This window comes from Chiloscyllium plagiosum, unplaced genomic scaffold, assembly GCF_037043375.1.
Source record: "Chiloscyllium plagiosum isolate Xiang-an unplaced genomic scaffold, Cpla_swu_hap1 HiC_scaffold_4, whole genome shotgun sequence".
NCBI lineage: Eukaryota > Metazoa > Chordata > Chondrichthyes > Orectolobiformes > Hemiscylliidae > Chiloscyllium > Chiloscyllium plagiosum.
The window spans coordinates 37,039,847-37,062,361 of NW_028270142.1; the positions used below are offsets into that span (position 1 = coordinate 37,039,847).

At 41.5% G+C, this 22,515-nt stretch overlaps 1 protein-coding gene across 5 annotated transcripts in view; it reads left to right on the forward strand.

The window, feature by feature from the left end:
• Positions 1-14,662, forward strand: part of itprid1 (ITPR interacting domain containing 1) — a 143,778-nt gene extending 129,116 nt beyond the window's left edge. For 3 of the 5 annotated variants that reach the window (XM_043688817.2, XM_087986161.1, XM_043688821.2), the window contains 3 exons: positions 5,805-6,131; positions 10,324-10,403; positions 10,950-14,662. In XM_043688817.2, coding sequence (XP_043544752.2) covers positions 5,805-6,131; positions 10,324-10,403; position 10,950 — 408 coding nt within the window. In that variant the 3' untranslated portion in view covers positions 10,951-14,662. The remainder of the gene's footprint in view (positions 1-5,804; positions 6,132-10,323; positions 10,404-10,949) is intronic. The other 2 variants (XM_043688819.2, XM_043688820.2) reach the window with 2 other exon arrangements.
• The last annotated feature ends 7,853 nt before the right edge of the window (positions 14,663-22,515 follow it).

The window sequence follows — 22,515 nt, forward strand, 5'->3', positions numbered from 1 at the left end:
AGGGTTGAGATTACAAACCTCACATTCTTTCAGTTCACCTTGGATCTGGGAATGGTAGAAAAGTGCATGTTTTTAAGCAACCTGCTCAGATATGTTATGATGCAACTTCTGAAGTAGATAGGACTTGAACCTAAGCCTTCTGGCTCAGGTGCAGGGATATCATCACTATGCTGTGATAACCCAAATATTCTTTTAATCAACCTGTCAACCAAGTTATGACATGTACGTGACACACACACTGCCCTTGGTTCTAGACTTCCATACATTGCTTTTCTGCTTTCTATCTCTTAGCCAGTTCTTAGAATAGAATTTCATAGAATCCCTATAGTGTGGACACATGCCATTTGACCCAACAAGCCACACCAAACCTCTGAAGAGTAGCTCACCCAGACCTATTCCCTTACCCTATTACTCTACATTTACCCCTGACTAATGAACCGAACCTACACATGCCTGAACACAATGGGCAATTTAGCATAGCCAATTCACCTAACCTTCATATATTTGGATTGTGGGAGGAAACTGGAACACCCAGAAGAAACCCACGCAGACACTGGGAGAATGTGGAAACTCTGCACCGTCACCCAAAGCTGGAATTGAACCGGGTCCTGGGTGCTGTGAGGCAGCAGCGCTAACCACTGAACCACAGGGTATTAATATTGTCACTGTCCTGCAAATTCCATGGGCTACCAAGTCTTTTATCTGATATTTTCATCAAATGTCTTTTGAAGCCCATAAATCGAATATGATTTACCTCTAAAATTGCACATTTATTGACATTTATGGGCATCTATGTTCCTCCAAAGTGGCAATCAACTTGTCTTTGACCAACATGAATAACAAAGGCCAAATGGCATCTATTTGTGCTGTAGCATTCCATGATGATTGGCTCTCAACTGTTCCTCACCAATGATATTAGGCTAATTGGCCAATAGTTGCCAGTCTGATCTCTGTCTGTCACCTTATTTTAATCATTACATAAGTTTTGCAAACCTGCCAGCAGTGTGGGACTATAAGGGCTCATGTAGTGCAGTGGTAATCTCCCTCCCCACCTCTGGATCAGTTGGGCCAGGTGTTAGTCCTGCAGTGATATGTGTGGAAGCATTGCATTAGGGTCTGTTCACCTTGATACAGTGTGCCAGACCTGGGGAGACAAGGTGCAATTTCAAAGCTTGGAGGTGACAAATCCATAATTTATGGGGTGTGACAGGGATTAGTGCTGGGCCTCAATTGTGGCCAATTTATATTATCGAATTGGATAGGTACTGCAAGGAATGTTTCCTGTACTGGGGAAATCTAGAAATCAAGGGGCACAGTTTCAGAATCAGCATCTCCTATTTAAGACAGCAATCAATAGAAATTTCTTTGGTTGTTATCTTTGGAAACATATAGCCCAGAGAGCAGTGGAGCCTGAATCATTTGAATATATTCAAGGCTGCATTCGGGAAGTTTTGATGTATAAAGGAATTGAGTGTTATGGAGAACACACAGGAAAGTGAGTTGTGACCGTGATTAGTTCAGCCATGATCTTACTGAATGGTGGAACAGGATCAAGAGACTGAATGGCCTACGCAAGCTTCTGTTTCTTAAAGTATGTGCAAAATGAAATTGCAGAGAGTTACAGCAAAATGACAGAGAAATTCACAAATTACTTTGCTTCAGAATTTGTCAAGGAGGCAGGTCAGTTAAACAAGACATCAAAGAATGAAATTAGAATTACTATAAATGTATTTGAAACAGAATCACAGACATCTAAATAAACCAATCAGCCTCAAGTTCAGAGTCCGAGACAAATAACAAACCGGATAGTTGGTTGACTTCAAGGCAGACAGAAGTACATAAGGTAATGGGTAACTGGTCAGGATGAAAACCCTGCTGAGTGTTCACCATCCCTCCAGACCTCCCCCTCACTGAGGATGAATGATCAGCAAAGGACTCACCTTCATCCCCCTCCGCCCACGCATCAATGAATTTAATACACGCCGTGACATCGAACACTTCTTCCACCGCCTCCGCCTCCGAGCTTACTTTTACAATCAGGACTCCCGCCCACCTTCCAAGGACCCCTTCACTTGCCTCCAACACGCTCCATCCACCTGGACACCTCGCGCTGGCCTATTACCTGCCCTCGACCTCTTCATTTCCAACTGCCGCCGAGACATTAACTGCCTCAACCTGTCTACCTCCCTCCCCCAATCCAATCTCTCATCCTCACAACGGGCAGCCCTCCACTCCCTCTGCTCCAATCCCAACCTCACCATCAAGCCATCAGATAAAGGGGGTGCAGTGGTAGTCTGGCACACTGACCTCTACACCAGATGCCAACTCGAGGACACCTCCTCCTACCGCCCCCTTGACCATGACCCCACCCCCATCACCAAACCATCATCTCCCAGACCATACAGAACCTCATCACCTCAGGAGATATCCCACCCACAGCTTCCAACCTCATAATCCGGGAACCCCGCACTGCCCGGTTCTACCTCCTTCCCAAAATCCACAAGCCTGACCATCCTGACCATTGTCTCAGCATGCTCCTGCCCCACTGAACTCATCTCTACCTACCTCAACACTGTCCTATCCCCCCAGTCCAGGAACTCCCCACATACGTTCGAGACACCACCCATGCCCTCCACCTCCTCCAAGACTTCTGTTTCCCCGGCCCACAACGCCTCAACTTCACCATGGATATCCAATCCCTCTACACCTCCATCCACCATGACCAAGGCCTCCAAGCTCTCCGTTTCTTCGTCTCCCGACGTCCCCAACAGTACCCTTCCACCAATACTCTCATTTGTTTGGCCGAACTAGTCCTCACCCTTAACAATTTCTCCTTTGAATCCTCCCACTTCCTTCAAACCAAAAGGGTTGCCATGGGCACCCATATGGGCCCCAGCTATGCCTGTCTCTTCGTTGGCTACGTAGAACAGTTGATCTTCCGTAATTACACCAGCACCACTCTCCACTCTTCCTCCGCTACATTGATGACTGCATTGGCGCCACCTCGTGTTCCCGCGAGGAGGTTGAGCAATTCATCAACTTCACTAACACATTCCACCCTGACCTTAAATTTACCTGGACCATCTCTGACACCTCCTTCCCCTTCCTGAACCTCTCCATCTCCATTAATGACGACCGACTTGACACCAACATTTTTTACAAACCCACTGACCCCCCACAGCTACCTGGCTTACACCTCTTCCCACCCTATCTCCTGCAAAAATGCCATCCCGTATTCCCAATTCCTCCGCTTTTGCCGTATCTGCTCCCAGGAGGACCAGTTCCACCACAGAACGCACCAGATGGCCTCCTTCTTTAGAGATCGCAATTTCCTTTCCCACGTGGTTAAAGACGTCCTCCAATGCATCTCGTCCACATCCCGCACGTCCGCCCTCAGACCCCAGCCCTCCAACCGTAACAAGGAAAGAACCCTCCGGCACCTTCCACCGTACCAACCTTCGCATAAACCAAATCATCCGCCAACATTTCCGCCACCTCCAAACAGACCCACCACCAGGGATATATTTCCCTCCCCACCCCTTTCCACCTTCTGCAAAGACCGTTCCCTCCGTGACTACCTCGTCAGGTCCATGCCCACCAACAACCCACCCTCCCATCCTGGCACCTTCCCCTGCCACCACAGGAATTGCAAAACCTGCACCCACACCTCCTCCCTCACCTCTATCCAAGGCCCTAAAGGAGCCTTCCACATCCATCAAAGTTTTACCCGCACATCCACCAATATCATTTATTATATCCGTTGCTCCTGATGCGGTCTCCTCTACATTGGGGAGACTGGACGCCTCCTAGCAGAGTGTTTTAGGGAACCTGCACCAATCAACCACACCGCCCTGTGGCCCAACATTTCAACTCCCCCTCCCACTCAGCCGAGGACATGGAGGTCATGGGCCTCCTTCACCACCGCTCCCTCACCACCCAACGTCTGGAGGAAGAATGCCTTATCTTCCGCCTCTGAACACTTCAACCCCAGGGCATCAATGTGGACTTCACCAGTTTCCTCACTTTCCCTTCCCCCACCTCACCCCAGTTCCAAACTTCCAGCTCAGCACCGTCCCCATGGCCTGTCCTACCGGCCTATCTTCTTTTCCACCTATCCACTCCACCCTCTCTCTGACCTATCACCTTCATCCCACCCCCATCCACCCATTGTACTCTTTGCTACCTTCCCCCACCCTCCTCCCTGACCTATTACTTTCATCCGCACCCCCATTCGCCTATTGTACTCTATGCTCCTTTCTCCCCACCCCCACCCTCCTCTCATTTATCTCTCCACCCTGCAGGCACTCTGCCTATGTTCCTGATGAAGGGCTTTTGCCCGAAACATTGATTTTCCTGCTCCTCTGATGCTGCCTGAACTGCTGTGCTTTTCCAGCACCACTCTGCTCCAGGATAAAAGTAAGGTCCCACGAGGAACTGTGCTGGGAATAAAATCAGATGGATGACCTGGCATTTATGTAGACACTGGAAATTAGAGACACACCCTGCTCTGTAAACCCTGCAAATTCCTGCTTACCCAAATCTGAAGGTTTCTACCAAAATTGTGAGAGTTGCCCCACAGACTGGTCAAGCATCAGCCTTCATAGCCAAGCTCACAGAATCATCAACAAAATCAGAACTCATGTTCAAAATCATCTTCAAATCAGATCCTGCAGTCAAAAACCCAGATGCCATCATCACATCCCTGTGCAAGTCCCCCAGCTGCAGGACAGTACAACGACACTTTGTGGCTCAGTGGTATACAGTCAGGTCAGATAGATTCCAAATAGATCTAAACCAGGCAGCTATGAGATACTGTGGGCCATCGACAGCAGCAGAGGCTGTATTCAATCACAACGTGTAACCTCATGGTCTGGCATATATATCTCACTCTGCCATTACCATCAAACAAAAATTAGAGCAGGTTTTAATTCCTGTCAGTTACCCTGGCCTATTATTGTGGTAAATGAGTTGGGACCTAAGGTTTCTGACTCAATGTAGTATTTGTGGAGGGTTCCTGTCACTGGGAGTTTCACTGGGAATTTCTGTGCTGTCAGCTGCATTAGTCTTTCTGCGCCGTCCAGTGTATGGAAGGGCTGCGGCTATATGGGGTCTGGAAGATTTGGCCATTATCTGGAATGTCAAGGTAAACCAGCACCCATAGCAATGGTCAGCTGCTGTGCCTTTTTGTGTTCAACTCTCCCCCCCAACAATGTCAAGACTCACACCACACCTCTCCACCAAATCAAAGTCAGTGCTTGCCGTTTCCCAACCTACATATCCCTTTCCCCACCAAAAATGTTCACCAGCGCCTCCCACATCTACCCTTCAATGAAACTTAGATTATACTCATTATCTTCTATCCCCTACACTTAACACTTCCCCCCCACCTCGTCCTGCCATCCACTTGATCCATGGACTGTGTTCACCCCATCCTGACTCATAGTCTACAATCCAGCTATTGTCTGGTAAGCTGGTATTACTGGAAAGTGTGCAACATTTTGAGTGTAAGTTTAGTTCATCTAATGAATTAGCAGTTTCTTGGTAAAAGGTACTAGTTGGTCAACGTTAACTCCTCTTTATTCAGTATCTCCAAATTAACCCTGTGTGTAAAACTTAACATTTGGTGTGTTTGTTTATTTTTCCTATACCTCTAACTGTTTTCAAATTTGCAAATGTTGAGTGAACTTGCTTCACGTCCAACCCAATCATACTTATTTCTGAATTTGATCATTGGTGGAAACTGGAGAAAATGTGGACATGAATTTTGTGATAAAGTTGTGCTAACCTTCGGGTCTATCTCTCAGCAGTTGCAGAGCTTGGTGGAGGAGCAATCCGCCTTCTGTTCATATGCAGAGGTACTGAGGCAAACAGGGAGTACGACATCAGAGACTTGGCCCTTGTCCTCATCCAGCAGTGCAATACCGACACCACCAACCAGTTCACAAGAGCCTGACTGCAATGCCGGAATAATTCTCCCAGTGCATTTGGTTACAGCACTTAACCCAACTGATTCAGTATCAACTAAAACAGATATTGAACCCAACCTTGAAGCTGACAAAGATGCAGACTTAAAAGTGGAAAAACAAACTCTTCAGTCTGAAATGATGGATTTTAGAAGCATTCTGAAAAGTGTAAGGAACCACAACATTTTTTAATTAATTTATAGTTTGTAAAGCAAAACATGGCAAGGATGACTATTACTAATTCAATTAAAGCTTCCGTACAACGTGCAACATTTCCACTCCCATCACACAATGTAAACGTTGCACATATTTCCATGTCCAAGAATGGTTTACTTCTCAGCTATGTATGCTGTCAGTTAGCATTCAGGCCATTTTACAAACCAATCCATCTCAGGTTCAAATATCTATTTCCTTTCGGAGAATGCCATTCTGTGCTCTTGTCTGTTATAATTGTAGAAAGGAGAGACTTACTTTCACTGCAGTGCAATGGTGTCTGTTTATTTGACAGCACTTTTCAAAAATATATACTGATTTTCACTTGGTGTTCAGGGTTTGGATTTCTCTCTGCAATACCACCCAAAATTGGAAAATTAAATAAGGAGGTTTGTTGTCACATGCCCAACCTGAAATTCAGTTTTCTATCCTCACCCTTTCCACAATCCATCAGGAAAGCCTATTGGCTGTCAGTAAATTGAAATTTCCCAGCTCAAATCCTGCAGGCCACCATTTTGGAAATTTGATGCACAGTGACTAGGCATCGATGGAAATTGCAGTCTTTTAAATACCTCATTTAATTTTGAAATTCCCCAAGTTTGAGATCCCCACCAACGTATGTAGGTTCCTGAATCCTGTATGAAACACATCGGATCAGTTTGTTCATGTACTTTGGAAAATGCCTGTTGCAGAGTCAGGAAACCTTTAACAAGCAAGTTCAAAGGGTTTGCCAACTTCAAGAATCATGATTAGATGCTGCAATTACATTGTTAATATTGCGATTTGTGATAGGCTTCTGTCCTTAAAATATAATTTGATCATTAGATGGACCAGAATTATGTAAGTGTTCAGATCTTATTGAGTGCTTTCTTCAGTAGTTTAAAAAGCCCTTATGCATTCAACTGTATTAAGAATCTAATGTCTCATCTGGACTTTATGCTTTTATTTTTACATGATTGAAAGTCCATCTGTTGAGTCCTTTTAGTAAAAAGAAAAACTGAACAAGAAGATATCCATCTGTTCAGTTATCTTCCAGGACTCCACTGTATTGAATTCTATCAGTTTCTTTTAATACCACTATGGAATGGAGTCTTGTTATGAATCTTTGGCTGAGTTCTAAACTGGTTTAATTGACTCAGCTTAACAGCAGTCATTAATACAATCGTTTATCAATTTTACAAGCAGTTGATTCAATAGAGCTTTTGCATGGTGATTTATTTATTCTGACTAAGTTAAGAACAATTAAGGCAGTACTTCTTTCAAACTGGGATTTTGAGATTTTAATATTTGATAAATTTATGACATCATTTGAGGACCATATTTTTTAAATGGAAATGGAATTGATAATTGAAATGCTCGTGATACTGACAAAATAAACAGAGTTCAATGTGATATTACAGTGGTCATAAGCTGTGGACACTGTGCAAGTGAGTACAGAGGGGCATTGGAGGTGGGTGGATGGATGAGTAGATGAGGGGTGAAGGATGGGGGATATTATTGTCATGAATACATTTGGACCAATGTCTTAGAGAATTTGACAAGGCCTTCAAACCTGCTGATCTTAATACTTGCTCCTTAGACCCACTTCAGAAAGCAGTGGTTGCAACTCCAGGTGAGTTCTGACACTCAGGAGATGGGGAACATGGCAACCTGCAATAGCCCAACTTACAATTCCCAAATCTAACATGACCCCAGCATTTTGAGCTATAAGATATTTTTCTGCCAAGAAGATCTCTCCAGTCAAAGCCCACTTTTCAGATCTTACTCAGTAGCCCTGTAGAACATGGCACCTCAACTACATAGCAATTTTTTAAAAAATATGGTGAGCTTTTCTCTTTCTGCTAGCCAGGTAATGAGTTCCTGGCCCCATCATGCTCTTGGTCAGAAACGTTGTCCTTAATTCTCATCTAAATCGTTTGTCAATCACATTAAATCTATGCCCTTTCATTATTGATATTTCTGCTAAGAAGAATAATGGACCTGAACGCAAATTCAGGCTTACACACAGATGCACCAGTACTGTTCTGAGGTGTTTTACACTGTCAAATGTTTTCATGAGACATTGAACTGAGGCCTTAGCTCTCTGTCTCACAGTTGGATGCAACAGATCCCTTTTCACAATTTTAAAAAAGAGCAGGGAGTGACCCCTTGTGGCCAATATTTGCCCCTTGTCTACATCACAAAAACAGATTACGTTGTTATCACGTTGCTGTTTGCAGAATCCTGCTGTGTGCAAATTAGCTGGGATTTTTATTTGTTCATGATATGTGGTGTCATTGGTGAAACAATTGTTTATTGTCTATTCCTAATTACCTCTGAGACAATGGTGGTGAGTCACCATTTTGAACTGCTGCAGTCTGTATGTGTGAGCACACTATTTAAAAGGGAGTTGCAAAATGTTGACCCAATGGTGCAGGAGCGTGTGTGACTTGGAGGGAAAGTTACAAATCGTGGTGTTCTCACACACCTGCTGGCCCTGTCCTTCCAGATGATAGTGAATACAGGTTTGAAAGGCGCAGGATATTAGCGATGACCGTTAGGGAGTTAGTTCCTACATTTCTTACATTATAACAATAACTACACTTCAAAAATATGTAATTAGCCATAGAGTCCTTTTAGAAAGTCCAGTCATTGTGCACAGTGCTGTGTAAATGTATATATTTGTTCTGAAACTCCTCCCCTCATTGAACACCTCCCATTACTCTGATAAGCTAAATACGGTGGTTGCTGGAAATCTGAATTAAAAACAGTAGGCTGGAACAACTCAGCAGGTCTGGCTGCATTTGTGAAGAGAGATATGAAATTTTCAGGAACTAACGACAGAGAACTGGAGGGACAGTGGGGGTTGGGGGGTGCAAGGAGCAAGTGGAACAGATGGCATCTTTAGCCCTCAAAACTTTAACTCTCTTCCTTTCTCCTCAGATGCTGCTTGACCTGCTGAGTTTCTCCAACACTTTCTGTTTCTACTTCCCATTAATATGACTCTTCATGTAATTGTTTACAGTCATTTTTTTGTTGAATCATACAATAATAAATAGTAACACCGGTCAGTATCATACTGGGATGATGCAGCAGTACAGTAATACAGTTTTACATAATATGGAAAAAGATTATTTATAGTAATTGAAGATTATGTAATGGGGTAACAAAAGAAACAGTAATATAGTAACAATTTTCAGTCAGATATATGATATGATGCAACACACTGTACAGTAACAAAGGGTGACAACATTGGACAGCATAACATAGTATTGTACTGAACAAAGTAACTTACAACAATGCAGGGCAATGCAAATTGTTTAGTATTTTTAACATAATATGGTGTTCTAATGTCTCCTACAATTACATTACAAAATTAAGTATAACACAGTGCCACATAGAGACATGCTAGTTCAAGTAACCAAAAGCTTGATCCAAGACAGAAATGTCTTATAATGTTTAAAGGAAGAAAATGAGGTAGAGAGGCAGATGTAGGGAAAGAATTTCAGAGCTTAGGGCTTTACCAGCTAAATACACAGCCATCAATCATGGAGCTACTAAACTCTGAATGCTCATGAGAGCAGATTTACATAACACCACAAAGCTTGGAGGATTACTGGGCTAAAAAACATTTATAGATATGGGGTGGTATGGTGAGAGACTGCAAATCCATGGAGGAATTTGAAAACCAGGATAAGAATTTTAAAATTGAGTTGCTATTTGACGGGGAGTCAGTTTGTACTTCAGCAAACAAATGGGTGATGAGTGAACAGGACTTCATGTGAAATACAACACAGGGAGTAGAGCTGTGAATGACCTCGAGTTTATAGAAAGTAGGATATGGAAGGCTGGCCAAAGTGTCTCCACATAATCAAGTCTATTGGTAGCAAAGACAAGAATGAAGATTTCAGCAGGTGAAAAGTTGAGATGGGAAATGTTACCTGATGTTGTAGAGATCAAAACAGATATTGATCATCAGGTCAAATATGATATCAGAGTTGTGAGGAGTCTGATTTAATCTTAGACAGTTGCCAAAGAGAGGGATGGAGTTGGTAGTTATATTTCTTGTGAGGACAGTTGCCAACAATTAATTAGAGGAAATGCAAGGCCTTATAATAAAAGGCAAAACATTTATAACAATTCAATTTTATTAAAATCTCTATTCCAGATTAAACAATCATTTAACCACCTCCGATTGCCAAGTCCTGAAACAACTATAAGTAATAAACACTCAAGAACATCCACATGGTATGTTGTAAGTTATTCCGGTAACTACAAACAAGTATTAATTGGTAGCAATATCTTAAAATGGATTAATAAATAAAAGGAAAACTTGTCCAGTCTTATTAATTCCTTATTCAATGATATAAAAATGTTGTCAGAAAAATAGTCAACCAAAGCATCCCTGGAAGCTGTTAAGATCAATCTGCTGCTATTTACTTGATCTCACTGATTGGAGAATTTTGGATCTGCACCATTGATTGCAGAAAGGGCTATTAGTCATATCCAATATACAGGAAGAAGAGCTTTCAGGAAACCAGTTTACCAGCTGCCTTATCTAATCTGCAGATACCAGTTTAAGATTTTGATAATTCTTGCTAACATTGCATTTTATTTTATTCTTGCTGGCATGTTATCATAGTGAATAGTGATAGTCATTTGCTTCCAGTTAATTATACTAAAATAATAAATGATTTCACTTTCTAGCCTGAATTTGGAAATTCACAGATGTTTATTTATTTTATTTGAAATTCTAAAGTAAATCTAAAATACTAACGTCTTTCTTCATTGCAGATTCATGCACAAAGCTAGGCACCTTCTGTTACGTGATCAAATTCGATATTACAAGACGAGAAATCTGCAGAAGATCTCACAAGGGACAAAGGAGTCTGATTAGTGTGGCTACGCTTCCTGATTGACTGCATTTTTCCTTATGTTTGTAAACTTCAGTGAACTCTCTATCATTTTGGTTTTAATATTACCACCTGTTACTCAAGTAATTGTGCTGAACGTTAATAACTAACATTCAGCAAAACTGTATAAAGTGATTAAACCAAAATAAATGAAACTTAAATACTCTACAACGGCAGGATCCACACTCTATCCATCTCATGTTTACCAGCTTTATACTCTCTGCAAAAAATGAGTGAGTACTGATATAGATTAAAATGTTTCAACAATTTGTGTTAGGTACTTTGATCTTCCATGTGGTATTTAAAACAAAAAGCACTCAGTAATAGAAATTGAGCTAAAAGAGCAGGGGTAAGACATGTCAGTGTGGTTCAGTCCTCATTTGAAACTTCTAGATTTATATTTCTCTTAACGATTCATATGTCCAGTTGCAATACACAGTAGCTACCCCCCTAAAATCCATTCAAACAATATCCATTGTTATTTGCTTCTTCAACCTTTTCTGTTTCTTTGCCAATATATTTAACTACATTAGTCAAACATAATCTGGTTTTCCATATCTGTGCTGTCTCCCCTTAATTAACTCAAACCTCTACAACTTCTCTGAAGACCATGTGCTCTTAGCTTTTTTAGTAGCCTCCTGTGTGGCACTTGTCAGAGGCCTTCTGGAAATCCTAATAGATTACATCTACTGTCCCTCCTTTTTCTAACTTGCTCATTACCTCCTCAAATAATTCTAACAGATTTGTCAGGCATGATGCCCCCTTGACAAAACCATTCCTACTCAGCCCCACTTCCAAGTATTCCACAATCTCATCCTTAGTAATGGGCTCTTAAATCTTACCAACGACTGACCAGCCTATAGTTTCATGTCAGTAAGACCTCATTACTAATCCTTTTTCCAATAAAAGCCAGCTTTTGCAATATAGTTCCAGTCAGGATGCTGTATGACTTGGACTGAAATCCTCAGGTGTTGCAGTAAGTACACAGTGTTCCTTCGACAGAGCCTTCTAAACCGGCAACCTCGATCACCTTACAGATCTGGGGTAGCTGATGCATGGCAACACCTGAGGATTTCAGTCCAAGTCATACAGCATCCTGACTGGAACTATACTGCTATCCCTTACTGTTGCTTCCCCTTCTCTGGGACAGTCAGGTTGAGACAATAAAAGCTGGCTTTGCCAGTGATGCTCTCATCCAAGAATATTTTTTAAAATCATTTGCATCTGAGGAAAGTGACAAATGATGTGCCTAAGAACTCCATCATCACATCCACCCAGCAATCAGTGAGGAAATATTGCACAGTCAGATGTGCCATCTTTTAGCTGAGATGATAAACTAAGGCCAACATTTTCTAGTATTTTTGTGAAGTGTGCACAAAATTTATTTGTGGGTTCAGCCTGTTTAAATGTGTTTCTGTGGCTGCATATATGCACGGAAGTGTGAGACACATGCACAGTATAACATGGAACTTTTATATTGCTGTCTGGGTGCACAGTCATGCAACTTGGGGGAACATTACCTCAGACACAACTGCAAGATGGCTAGGCTACAACTTGAAGATTTTTCCTGGTGTCCAAGTCTTCACTCCAGCTAAATATCTGATCCGTCATTAATGTGTTCTCTGTGGGACCGTGTATGCATGCATTTTTGTCAAATTTGATAAAAACACTGATTACGTTTGGAAAGTAATTTCTTGGTACTGAAATATTTTGAGATGTCATGAATGCTAGTTTGACATTCTGCATATATGGAAGTCTTTGTTTGAATTATGTTTATTCACAGATATGGAGAATTGACATTGAGGGTAACAAATATACCAATAGTTTAGTGGACATGGAACTGTGGTACTGAAGATGAGAGGATTGACCTATGAGGAGAGATTGAGTAGAATGGACGCATATTCTTTGGAGTTTACAAAAATTAGAAGTGATCTCATTGAAACATGAATAATTCTTTGAGGTCTTGACAGGATCAATATTGAAAGGCTGTTTGCCTTCACTTATGAGTCTATAATAAGGAGTCATCATCTCAAGGATAAGGAATCAACTACTTAGCACCAAAATGACGAGAAATTACTTCACTGAAAGGTTTATGAAACTTTAGAATTCTCAGCTCAGAGTCAGGGGTGAGCGGGGTGGCGGAAGCGGTGGAGGGAGATATGGTGCTCAGTTGTTGAGTGCATTAATGGCTGAGATCAATAGATTTTTAGACATTAGGTTATGAAGGAATATCAGAATAGGGCAGGCAGGAAAGTGGAGTTGAGGTAGAAGGTCACACACGACCTCATTGAATGGTGGAGCTTCTCAGAATGCCATATGGCCTGCTCCTAATATCTTACATTTTTCATATTCTTGTGATAGGGTGTTGAAGGCATATGACCAGATTGGGACTTTAAAATATCACAGCTTCATGGTAACAAATTTAAGAAGGGGAAGCTATAGGAAGACCAGGGATGACTAGGTTTTGTATGACTTAGCTTCTCTTATATGTTAATGAGATAAGATATCAAGAAAGCAGTTTCTTTTAATATGGTACCAATTATGTCCGTTAAACATTTCTGTCCCCCACCTTTTTATACCTTTTAAGAACAGCTGTTCAAACAATGATGCCTCTTCATTAACAAGGGTGTTTTCTTAACTAATATTCTTGTGGACTATTGACTAATCATAATCAAGCAACCTGCTGGCATTCACTCCTCACATCTAAAACTAACCACTTGGGCGAAATGCCAAAGGCAAACTTTTGAACACTATGTAAGCCAATCAAGAGAAACCTGAAAGGAAAAGTACATAACTATGTATTTATCTGAAGGAGTTAGGAAGCACATTCATATACCAAAGTGCTCCCAGTTTGCTGAGTGCTAGCTTGAAATCATATGTCCATGTTGTCTGAAGTTCATCTCTGCAATGTAAACACCGGTGTATTTGTTAGCATTACTCTATGCTGGGATTGCTTTAGATATAGATAGAATCATGTGGATCTAAGAAGTTTATGTCCTTAACTTGTTCCTGCAAAAAACATGTAGTTGGCATCCAGATGTAGAATTCTAACAAAGTAATATAACAGTATTTTTATGTTATCCATATGTAAACTTGTAAGTAATGATATAAATATTTGTTCAATAGATTAAACAACACTTCAGTTAACAATCTGTAAATAATTAACACTGATGGCGAACATGCAATCATTACAGTCCTTTTGAATGTCAGACTTTTATATAACTTGCAAATAGAAATATTAATGGTGTAAAACTAGAAAGTCGTAATATCTTGAAATAATTTAGAATATTTTGAAAAAGGCTATGATTTCTTCAAATAGTAATATGTGACTTCATATGATGGCATTATTTTCAGAATTCAGCAGATATTTGCACCTTGCTGAGAGAATGGATAGGGTAAACAATCTTAACAATTAGACAAAACCATTTAGTCTGCAAGAAAGTAAAACTCCTGGATTCTGAAATTAGGTATAACATACTTCATACTGCATGAAGTCAGCCACAAATCTATTTTTCTATTATTCTTGATCAATGCAATGTTGTTCTTTTCTTTTTTTAAATCTTTTTATACAAAAAAAATAAACAATGTGATGGAAAGCTGGATGATTCTTATGCAATTTTTATTCACCTTAACATTGGACTGACATAGGTCTGAATGGCATTTTGCTTGCATTTCCTGTGTGAAAACATTCAAGTAATTTGGAGTCAGCAAAGGACAAACTCTCCTCCTGACAGTACCAGGTTACGTAAGGACAGTGAATTACAACTTATTGCCAGTGAGCTGTCAAGCCACCCACAAACAAATAAATAGAAGATTAAATTAAGACACAAAAGAGCAGAAATGTAAAGCAATAAAATAAACTCACTGATATCCTTCGAAGAAAGATTATTTCAGGAATAAATAGGAAGGAACAAACTCTTAAATGAACTTGATTAGGTTACATTTCAAGTTTCTAATGAAACATGTTTGCAAAATCACAATATAAGATGAACCAGCTCAACAGGGTCAGCAACCTAAAAGACATTGTTAGTTCTAAAAATCATTAAAATCTAAAGGAATGTGATTCTGCATTTGTTTTAAAAAATAATCAGTTGCAGAGGCTGTTTAGCACTAAGAAGCACTGTTGAAAGCATTCATACAGCCCAACTAAGGGGCAAGTTTAATTTTTCTTACGAGTTAAGTACAGAAACCTCATGCTGTTCCATCTGTTTCAATGACAAATGCCATTATTACACAGAATTTGGAAGAAGGATGGTATCTGCAAGATCAACTTGTTAATTTTAATTGGGCATTTTACAATCAATGGAAGTTCCCTTCAAAATTTCCACGTAAAAATAGCACTGCTAACCACGCCATTATTTCTACTCCATAATCAATCCCATTGTATACTGTGGTTTGTATGGAGAATTTGAGTCCTATCCATATTATTATCAGTTATACGTTCAACTGCTTGAATTGTAAGAGGAATCAAAGTTTCTTCCTGTCCTGGATTCTCACTTGCACGTCTGACCCCTATCTCTGCTTTGCCATTTTGCTACTTTCTGTACTCCCTCTTGCCTCAGATTCTGGTCTTTGGTTTAAGTTGGTTTATACCACTTGGTTGTAGTTTCGGACTGAAGAGGTTCTGCCCCAGATTCCAAGTTCAGAATTATCAGACCTACAGGCAGAACAAGAGTCAAAATGCTTGGGGAAAGATGTAGCATTTGAATTTGAAACTGTTATTAAGAGGCAAGCCTCACGTAACTTTGTCCAATGCAAAGGGATTAACGGATGTATATTTGCAGGCTATAAGATTATTATTAGTTAAAGGTGGGTTTCTAGTAGTTACATGTAGAAGTAGTATTATACCTTTGCAACCGTAAATATACCTAGTACAGATTTCAATCTAATAATTCAGCTAGTTTCTACTGCTCCAAGCTTCTACCACCCTTTGTGTTTCCTAACTTTTGAATCACTTAGCAGGATTGGCTGTCTGACAGAAGGCAGTGAGTTGGGATAAAAGGATCTTTTTCAGAATGACAGCTAGTGACAAGTGGTGTCCTGCAGGTTCAGTGTAGGGGCTGCAGCTGTTCACTTTATATATTAATGATCTGGACAAAGGGACTGGAGACATTCTGTTGAAGTTCGCCGATGATACGAAGTTAGGTGGACAGGTTGGTAGTACTGAGGAGGTGGGGAGGCTACAGAAAGATTTAGATAGTTTAGAAGAGTGGTCAAAGAAATGGCTGATGAAGTAAATGTGAGGTCTTGCATTTTGGAATAAAGAACACGGGCATGGACTATTTTCTAAACCGTGAGAAAATTCATAAAGCCAAAGTACAAAGGGATCTGGGAGTGCTAGTCCAGGATTCTCTAAAGGTTGTTTGCAGGTTGAGTCCATGGTTAAGAAAGCAAATGTAGTGTTGTCATTCATCTCAAGGGGGTTGGAATGTAAAAGCAATGATGTGCTACTGAGACTTTATAAAGCTCTGGTTAGGCCCCATTTAGAATACTGTGTCCAGTTTTGGGCCCCACACCTCAGGAAGGACATACTGGAGCATGTCCAGTGGAGATTCACACGGATGATCCCTGGAATGGTAGGCCTAACATACGATGAATGGCTAGGGATCCTGGGATTGTATTTGTTAGAGTTTAGAAGATTGAGGGGAGACCTAATAGAAACTTACAAGATAATTCATGGTGGACCATTGGTCCTCACCTACCACCCACCAACCTCCTGATACATCGTATCATTCTTCGTCATTTCCGCCACCTCCAAACAGACCCCACCACCAAGGATATATTTCCCTTCCCTCCCCTATCAGTGTTCCGGAAAGACCACTCCCTCCGCGACTCCCTCGTCAGGTCCACACCCCCCCACCAACCCAACCTCCACTCCCGGCACCTTCCCCTGCAACCGCAAGAAATGCAAAACTTGCGCCCACACCTCCCCCCTCACTTCCCTCCAAGGCCGCAAGGGATCCTTCCATATTCATCACAAATTCACCTGCACCTCCGCACACATCATTTACTGCATCCGCTGCACCCGATGTGGCCTCCTCTACATTGGGGAGACAGGCCGCCTACTTGGGGAATGTTTCAGAGAACACCTCTGGGACACCCGCACCAATCAACCCAACCGCCCTGTGGCTGAACACTTTAACTCCGCCTCCCACTCCGCCAAGGACATGCAGGTCCTTGGCCTCCTCCATCGCCAGATCATGGCAACACGACGTCTGGAGGAAGAGCGCCTCATCTTCCGCCTAGGAACCCTCCAACCACAAGGGATGAATGCAGATTTCTCCAGCTTCCTCATTTCCTCTCCCCCCTTTACTCAGTCCCAACCCTTGGATTCAGCACCGCCTTCTTGACCTGCAATCTTCTTCCCGACCTCTCCGCCCCCACACCCTCTCCGGCCTATCACCCTCACCTTAACCTCCTTCCACCTATCGCATTCCCAACGCCCCTCCCCGAAGTCCCTCCTCCCTACCTTTTATCTTAGCCTGCTTGGCACACTTTCCTCATTCCTGAAGAAGTGCTTATGCCCGAAACATCGTTTCTCCTGCTCCTTTGATGCTGCCTGACCTGCTGCGCTTTTCCAGCAACACATTTTTCAGCTCTGATCTCCAGCATCTGCAGTCCTTACTTTCTCTTAGAATTAGAGGAGGTCAATTTAGAATGGAAATGAGGAGACATTTCTTCAGCCAAACAGCGGTGGGCCTATGGAATTCATTGCCATTGATTGCAGGAGGCTGGGCGTTAAGTGTCTTCAAGGCAGGGATTCATAAATTCTTAATCTCGCAAAGAAGTAAGGTATACGGGGAGAGTGAGGGTAAGTGGCTTTGAAATGCCCAGCACCCATGATTGAATGGCGGAATGGACTCGATGGGCCGAATGGACTTACTTCCACTCCTATTTCTTATGGCTCTGATTTTAAGTTTATGTCTGTTTGTTCTAGACTCCCATAACTATGTAGAAGTGCAATCAATTAACACCTCTAGATAGTTTGCTACTCACTTAGCTTATGTAACGTGCTTTTTTGAAAATGGTGTTTAACCTCACTGTTTAAAAATGATATTTGGAGGCCACTAAAAAGGCACTTTCAGATAATTGAAAACTAACATACATTAATCTATTTTAGAATCTGTATTCCTAAACAATACCAATATACTACAAACTTATATTGCACGAAGGAAAACCTGTTGGTACTTTGAGGTGCCTGCTTCAAGTTGTCAAAGTTGGAAAAGCTCTGATCCTCAGACAGCCAAAGGCTGAGTTAGCACATTAGAGGGGGTGATGATTTCTGTCATCTATCTCTACTTTAATCAAGAGCTGGCTCACAAGATATGGAAAATGTTATATAATTTCTATGATTTTGCCATTGACCTTAATGGAAAGAGGAGATGATATGCTGTGGGAGATGGTAAAAAGAGGACTTTTCGCCCAGCTGTTGGTAATGGAAGGCCCATTTTCCCAGATGCACTTCTGTTTACAGAATCATATTTTCAGGCATGCCTTTTGGGTTGATAAAATGACCTGGGACATCATCTTAGAGGAGCTACATGGTAATGGTGATATTTTCTCTGGGACAGTAATCCCTCTGGACAGGAACGGCACAGAATGAGAAACGTTTTTGAGGGAGTGCCTCCATCATCCAGCTTTCTTATTTGATGCAGCAGTGTTTGTTGGAGTCACCCCTCAATGCCTGTTTTGTCTTGGATTAGTACATCACTAGTGGCTTAGACTTCAAATCACTTGCAGTGTTTCCAGCAAGCTGATCTCCGGTGCCAGCTTCTTCTCTTTTGTTTTATTCACTCGTGGGAGGTTGGTGTTGCTTGCTGGCCAGTATTTATTGCCCATCCCTAGCTGCCCTTGAACTGAGTAGCTTGCTCGGCCATTTCAGAGGTCTGTTAACCACAGTGTTGTCAGTGTGGTGTCACATTTGGGCCAAACCAGGTAAGGATGGTGGATTTCCCTCACTGAAAGCCATTAGTGAATCGGATAGGTTTTTCTGACAAATGATAATGATTTCATGATTATCAGTAGATTCTTAATGCCAGATTATTATTGAATTCAAATTCTACCATCTGTCTAGTGGGATTCGAATGCGGGTCCCCAGAACATGAGCTGAATCTTTGGATTAATAGTCTAGCCAAAATACTACAAGGTCATCACCTCCCCTTAAAGATGCTTGTTCCCCTTTATAGATGTATGTTCTCTGTGGCATACACTTCTAATAAAGCACTGTCTTATTACATTGGCTATTCACTCAAATAAATGAATAGCCTGCCTCTTCAATGGCTGTCTTTAGTAGACAGGCAATTCATCAGCTACTTCAATATTGGCACGAGCTGCTTCGTCTATTACTTTGATGTTATGTAAATAAGACTGAATCTTAAAATGCTCATACCATCCACAACTAGCACTGAAACATTCTGACTGGGAACTTTTGTCCTGGCGCTGTGAGCCATTGTGCTGCCATACCGCTTTATCAATAATCATTGCATCATTTGACTTTAACATCTGTGACTTTCATGGACTAAGAATGGTTTTTGAGAAAAGACAAATAACATCCTAAAATGGCAGCTGTGATCAACTGACAAGCCCAGTCAACCCACATGGATTATGTAAAGCCGGCAGCGTCAGTGTAACTATTTTAATTAAGAAACACTGAAACTCAGTGAGGTGTCAAGTTCCCAGTAAACATTTGGTCTTCTGACCAAATATGTTTACATTCTAACAGACAATTGAAAATAAGCCTGGTATTCATTCTGACATCCATGGGTTTCTTATAAGTATCTACGCTCACCATTAAATGTATATGAAAAGCTCAAGGTGGCCAAACATGAATCACGAAATTAGTTCAGTGGTTTTCATTAATGTTTACAACCCAGAGGAGATCACTTGACCCATCCATAATGAGCAGACTACACTAATCCCATTTCCAGCTCTCGGCCCCTGGCTCTGGAGGTTGTGGTATGCAAGTTAATATCTAAACACTGCTTAAATTTCATGGCAGTGAGTTCCAGATTATCCACCACTCTCTGACTGAAAAAAAAAATCTCAACTCTGCTTTTAGCCTTCCAATTCCTACCATAAATTTATGCCAAATTGACCCCTTAACATTAGAAAAATAAAATGCCTATGCATTCTTCACCATGATCCTCATAATCTATTATGATCCTTCTCAATTTTCACTATTTCAAGAAAAACAACCTGAGATTATTCAACAGAGTCATAAAGTCCTATAGCACAGAAACAGGCCCTTTGACTCAAACTAATCCATACTGACCAAAATATCCATCCACGCTAACCCCATTTCCCTATACTTGGCCATATCCTTCTAAACCTTTCCTATCCATGTATTTGTCCAAATACCTTTTAAATGTTGCTAATGTACCTGCTGCAACCACTTCCACTAGCAGTTCATTCCACATATGAGACACCCTCTGTGTAAAAAAGTTGCCCCTCAGGTTCCCTTTTATTCTTTCCCCTCTTACCTTAAACTGATACCCTCTAGTCCTCGATTCCCCAATCCTGGGAAAAGATTGAGTGCATTTAGCCTATCCATGCCTCTCTTGACCTTATACACTTATATAAGAACCCCCTTCAGTCTCCTCCACTCTAAAGAAAAAGTCTTAGCTTGTCCAACCTCTCCCTATAACTCAGTCCCTTGAGTCTTGGCAACATGCACGCAAATTTCTTCTGCACTCTTTCCAGTTTAATAACAACTTTCCTATAGCAAGGTGATCAAAACTGAACACATTTGACACAATCTTTCCTCATAGTTCAGACCCCCCAATCTTCCAGCATCCTGGTCAATCTCATCTCTAGTGCAATCACATCTTTCATATAATGTGTGCAATACTCCAGTGGCGGCCTAACCAGCAATCTGTATAGTACCAGCACAACATCCTTGCTTTTGTATTCTAATTCTTTGCTAATAAAGACAAATAACTCATGTGCCTTCTTAACCATGTTATCTACCTGTCCTGCTCCCTTCAGGGATCTGTGAATATGGACAGCAAGGTCCCTCTGAATTTTAATACCTGCCAGGATCCTACCATTTATGATGTAATCTCTAGCCTGGTTAGCCCTCCACAAATGCATTACCTCACATTTTTCTGGGTGAAATTCTATTTGCCACCCTTCTGTGCCTTTTATTAGATTGTTGATATCCTCTTGCAGTTTATGGCTATCCTCCTCACTATTTGCCAATTTACATGTCACCATCATATCCCATACATTTAAATCCAAACCATTAATGTAAACCACAAACAGCATTGGCTCAGAACTGAGTATTGCAAAACTCCATTGGAAACAGACTTCCAGTCACAGAAACATACTTACATCACAACCATCAGCTTCCTGCCTCTCAGACAACATCCAATGTATCACCTTGGCTTGGATCCCATGGGGTTTTACTTTGCATGAAGGAATTTATCAAAAGTCTCGCTAAAACTTCAGGTAGGCCACATTAAATGCATAATCCTCATTAATACTCCTGGTTACTTCATCAAAACAGCTCAATCAAATTTGTCAATCACAAACTTGCCCCTAATAAACTGATGCTGACTATCCCTGATTAATCCATGTCTGTCCAATACAGATATATTTTGGCCTTCAGGATTCTTTCTAAAAACATTCCTCACCACCAAGGTTAGGCTGTAATCTCCTGGTCTGTCCTTTCCTATTTTAATAATGGAACAACTTTAACAATCCTCCAGTTCTCTAAAACCTCACCTGTGCCACAGTGGAATTGAAAATGACTGCTGGCACCCTGATATCTCTACCTTTGCTTCCCTCAACAGACTGGATTAAATCTCATCTGGGCCTGTATGTTACTTCTAAGGCTGATAAACCTGATGGTACCTGCTGTCTGTCTGTCTCTGTCTCTCTCTCTCTCTCCCTCTCTCTCTCTGTTAATTTCGTCCTCATTGCCAAGTCCTCCACCTTGATGTCTATACCTGCTTCCCCACTTGTCCATTGTAAAAATCGACACAAAGCATTTATTGGAGGGTTGTGTCCACATCTTCTGGTTTCACTCACAGCAATTCTGACTGCTTAACAAGATCTCCCACTCATCCCCTCCTCTTGGCCATGCTGACTGCTTATCACAGGATCCTCATCACACCTTCTCCTCTTTGTTCAGTTGTTCCCAGCTATAATCGATATTGGATATTCCCTTGCTGTCATAATTGATAATCCTGATTTTAAGACCATAAGATATAGAAGCAGTATTGGGCCATCTCGAAGGACAAAGACCGCAGATACCTGGAAACACCACTACCTGCATATTCCCCTCCAAGCACCTTCACCATCCTGACTTGGAAATATATCACCATTCTTTCACTGTCACTGGATTAAAATCCTGGAATTTCCCCCTTAGGGCATTATGGCGCAACATATAGCACATGGATTATGGTAATTCAAGAAAACAGCTCACCACCGCCTTCTCAACAGCACCT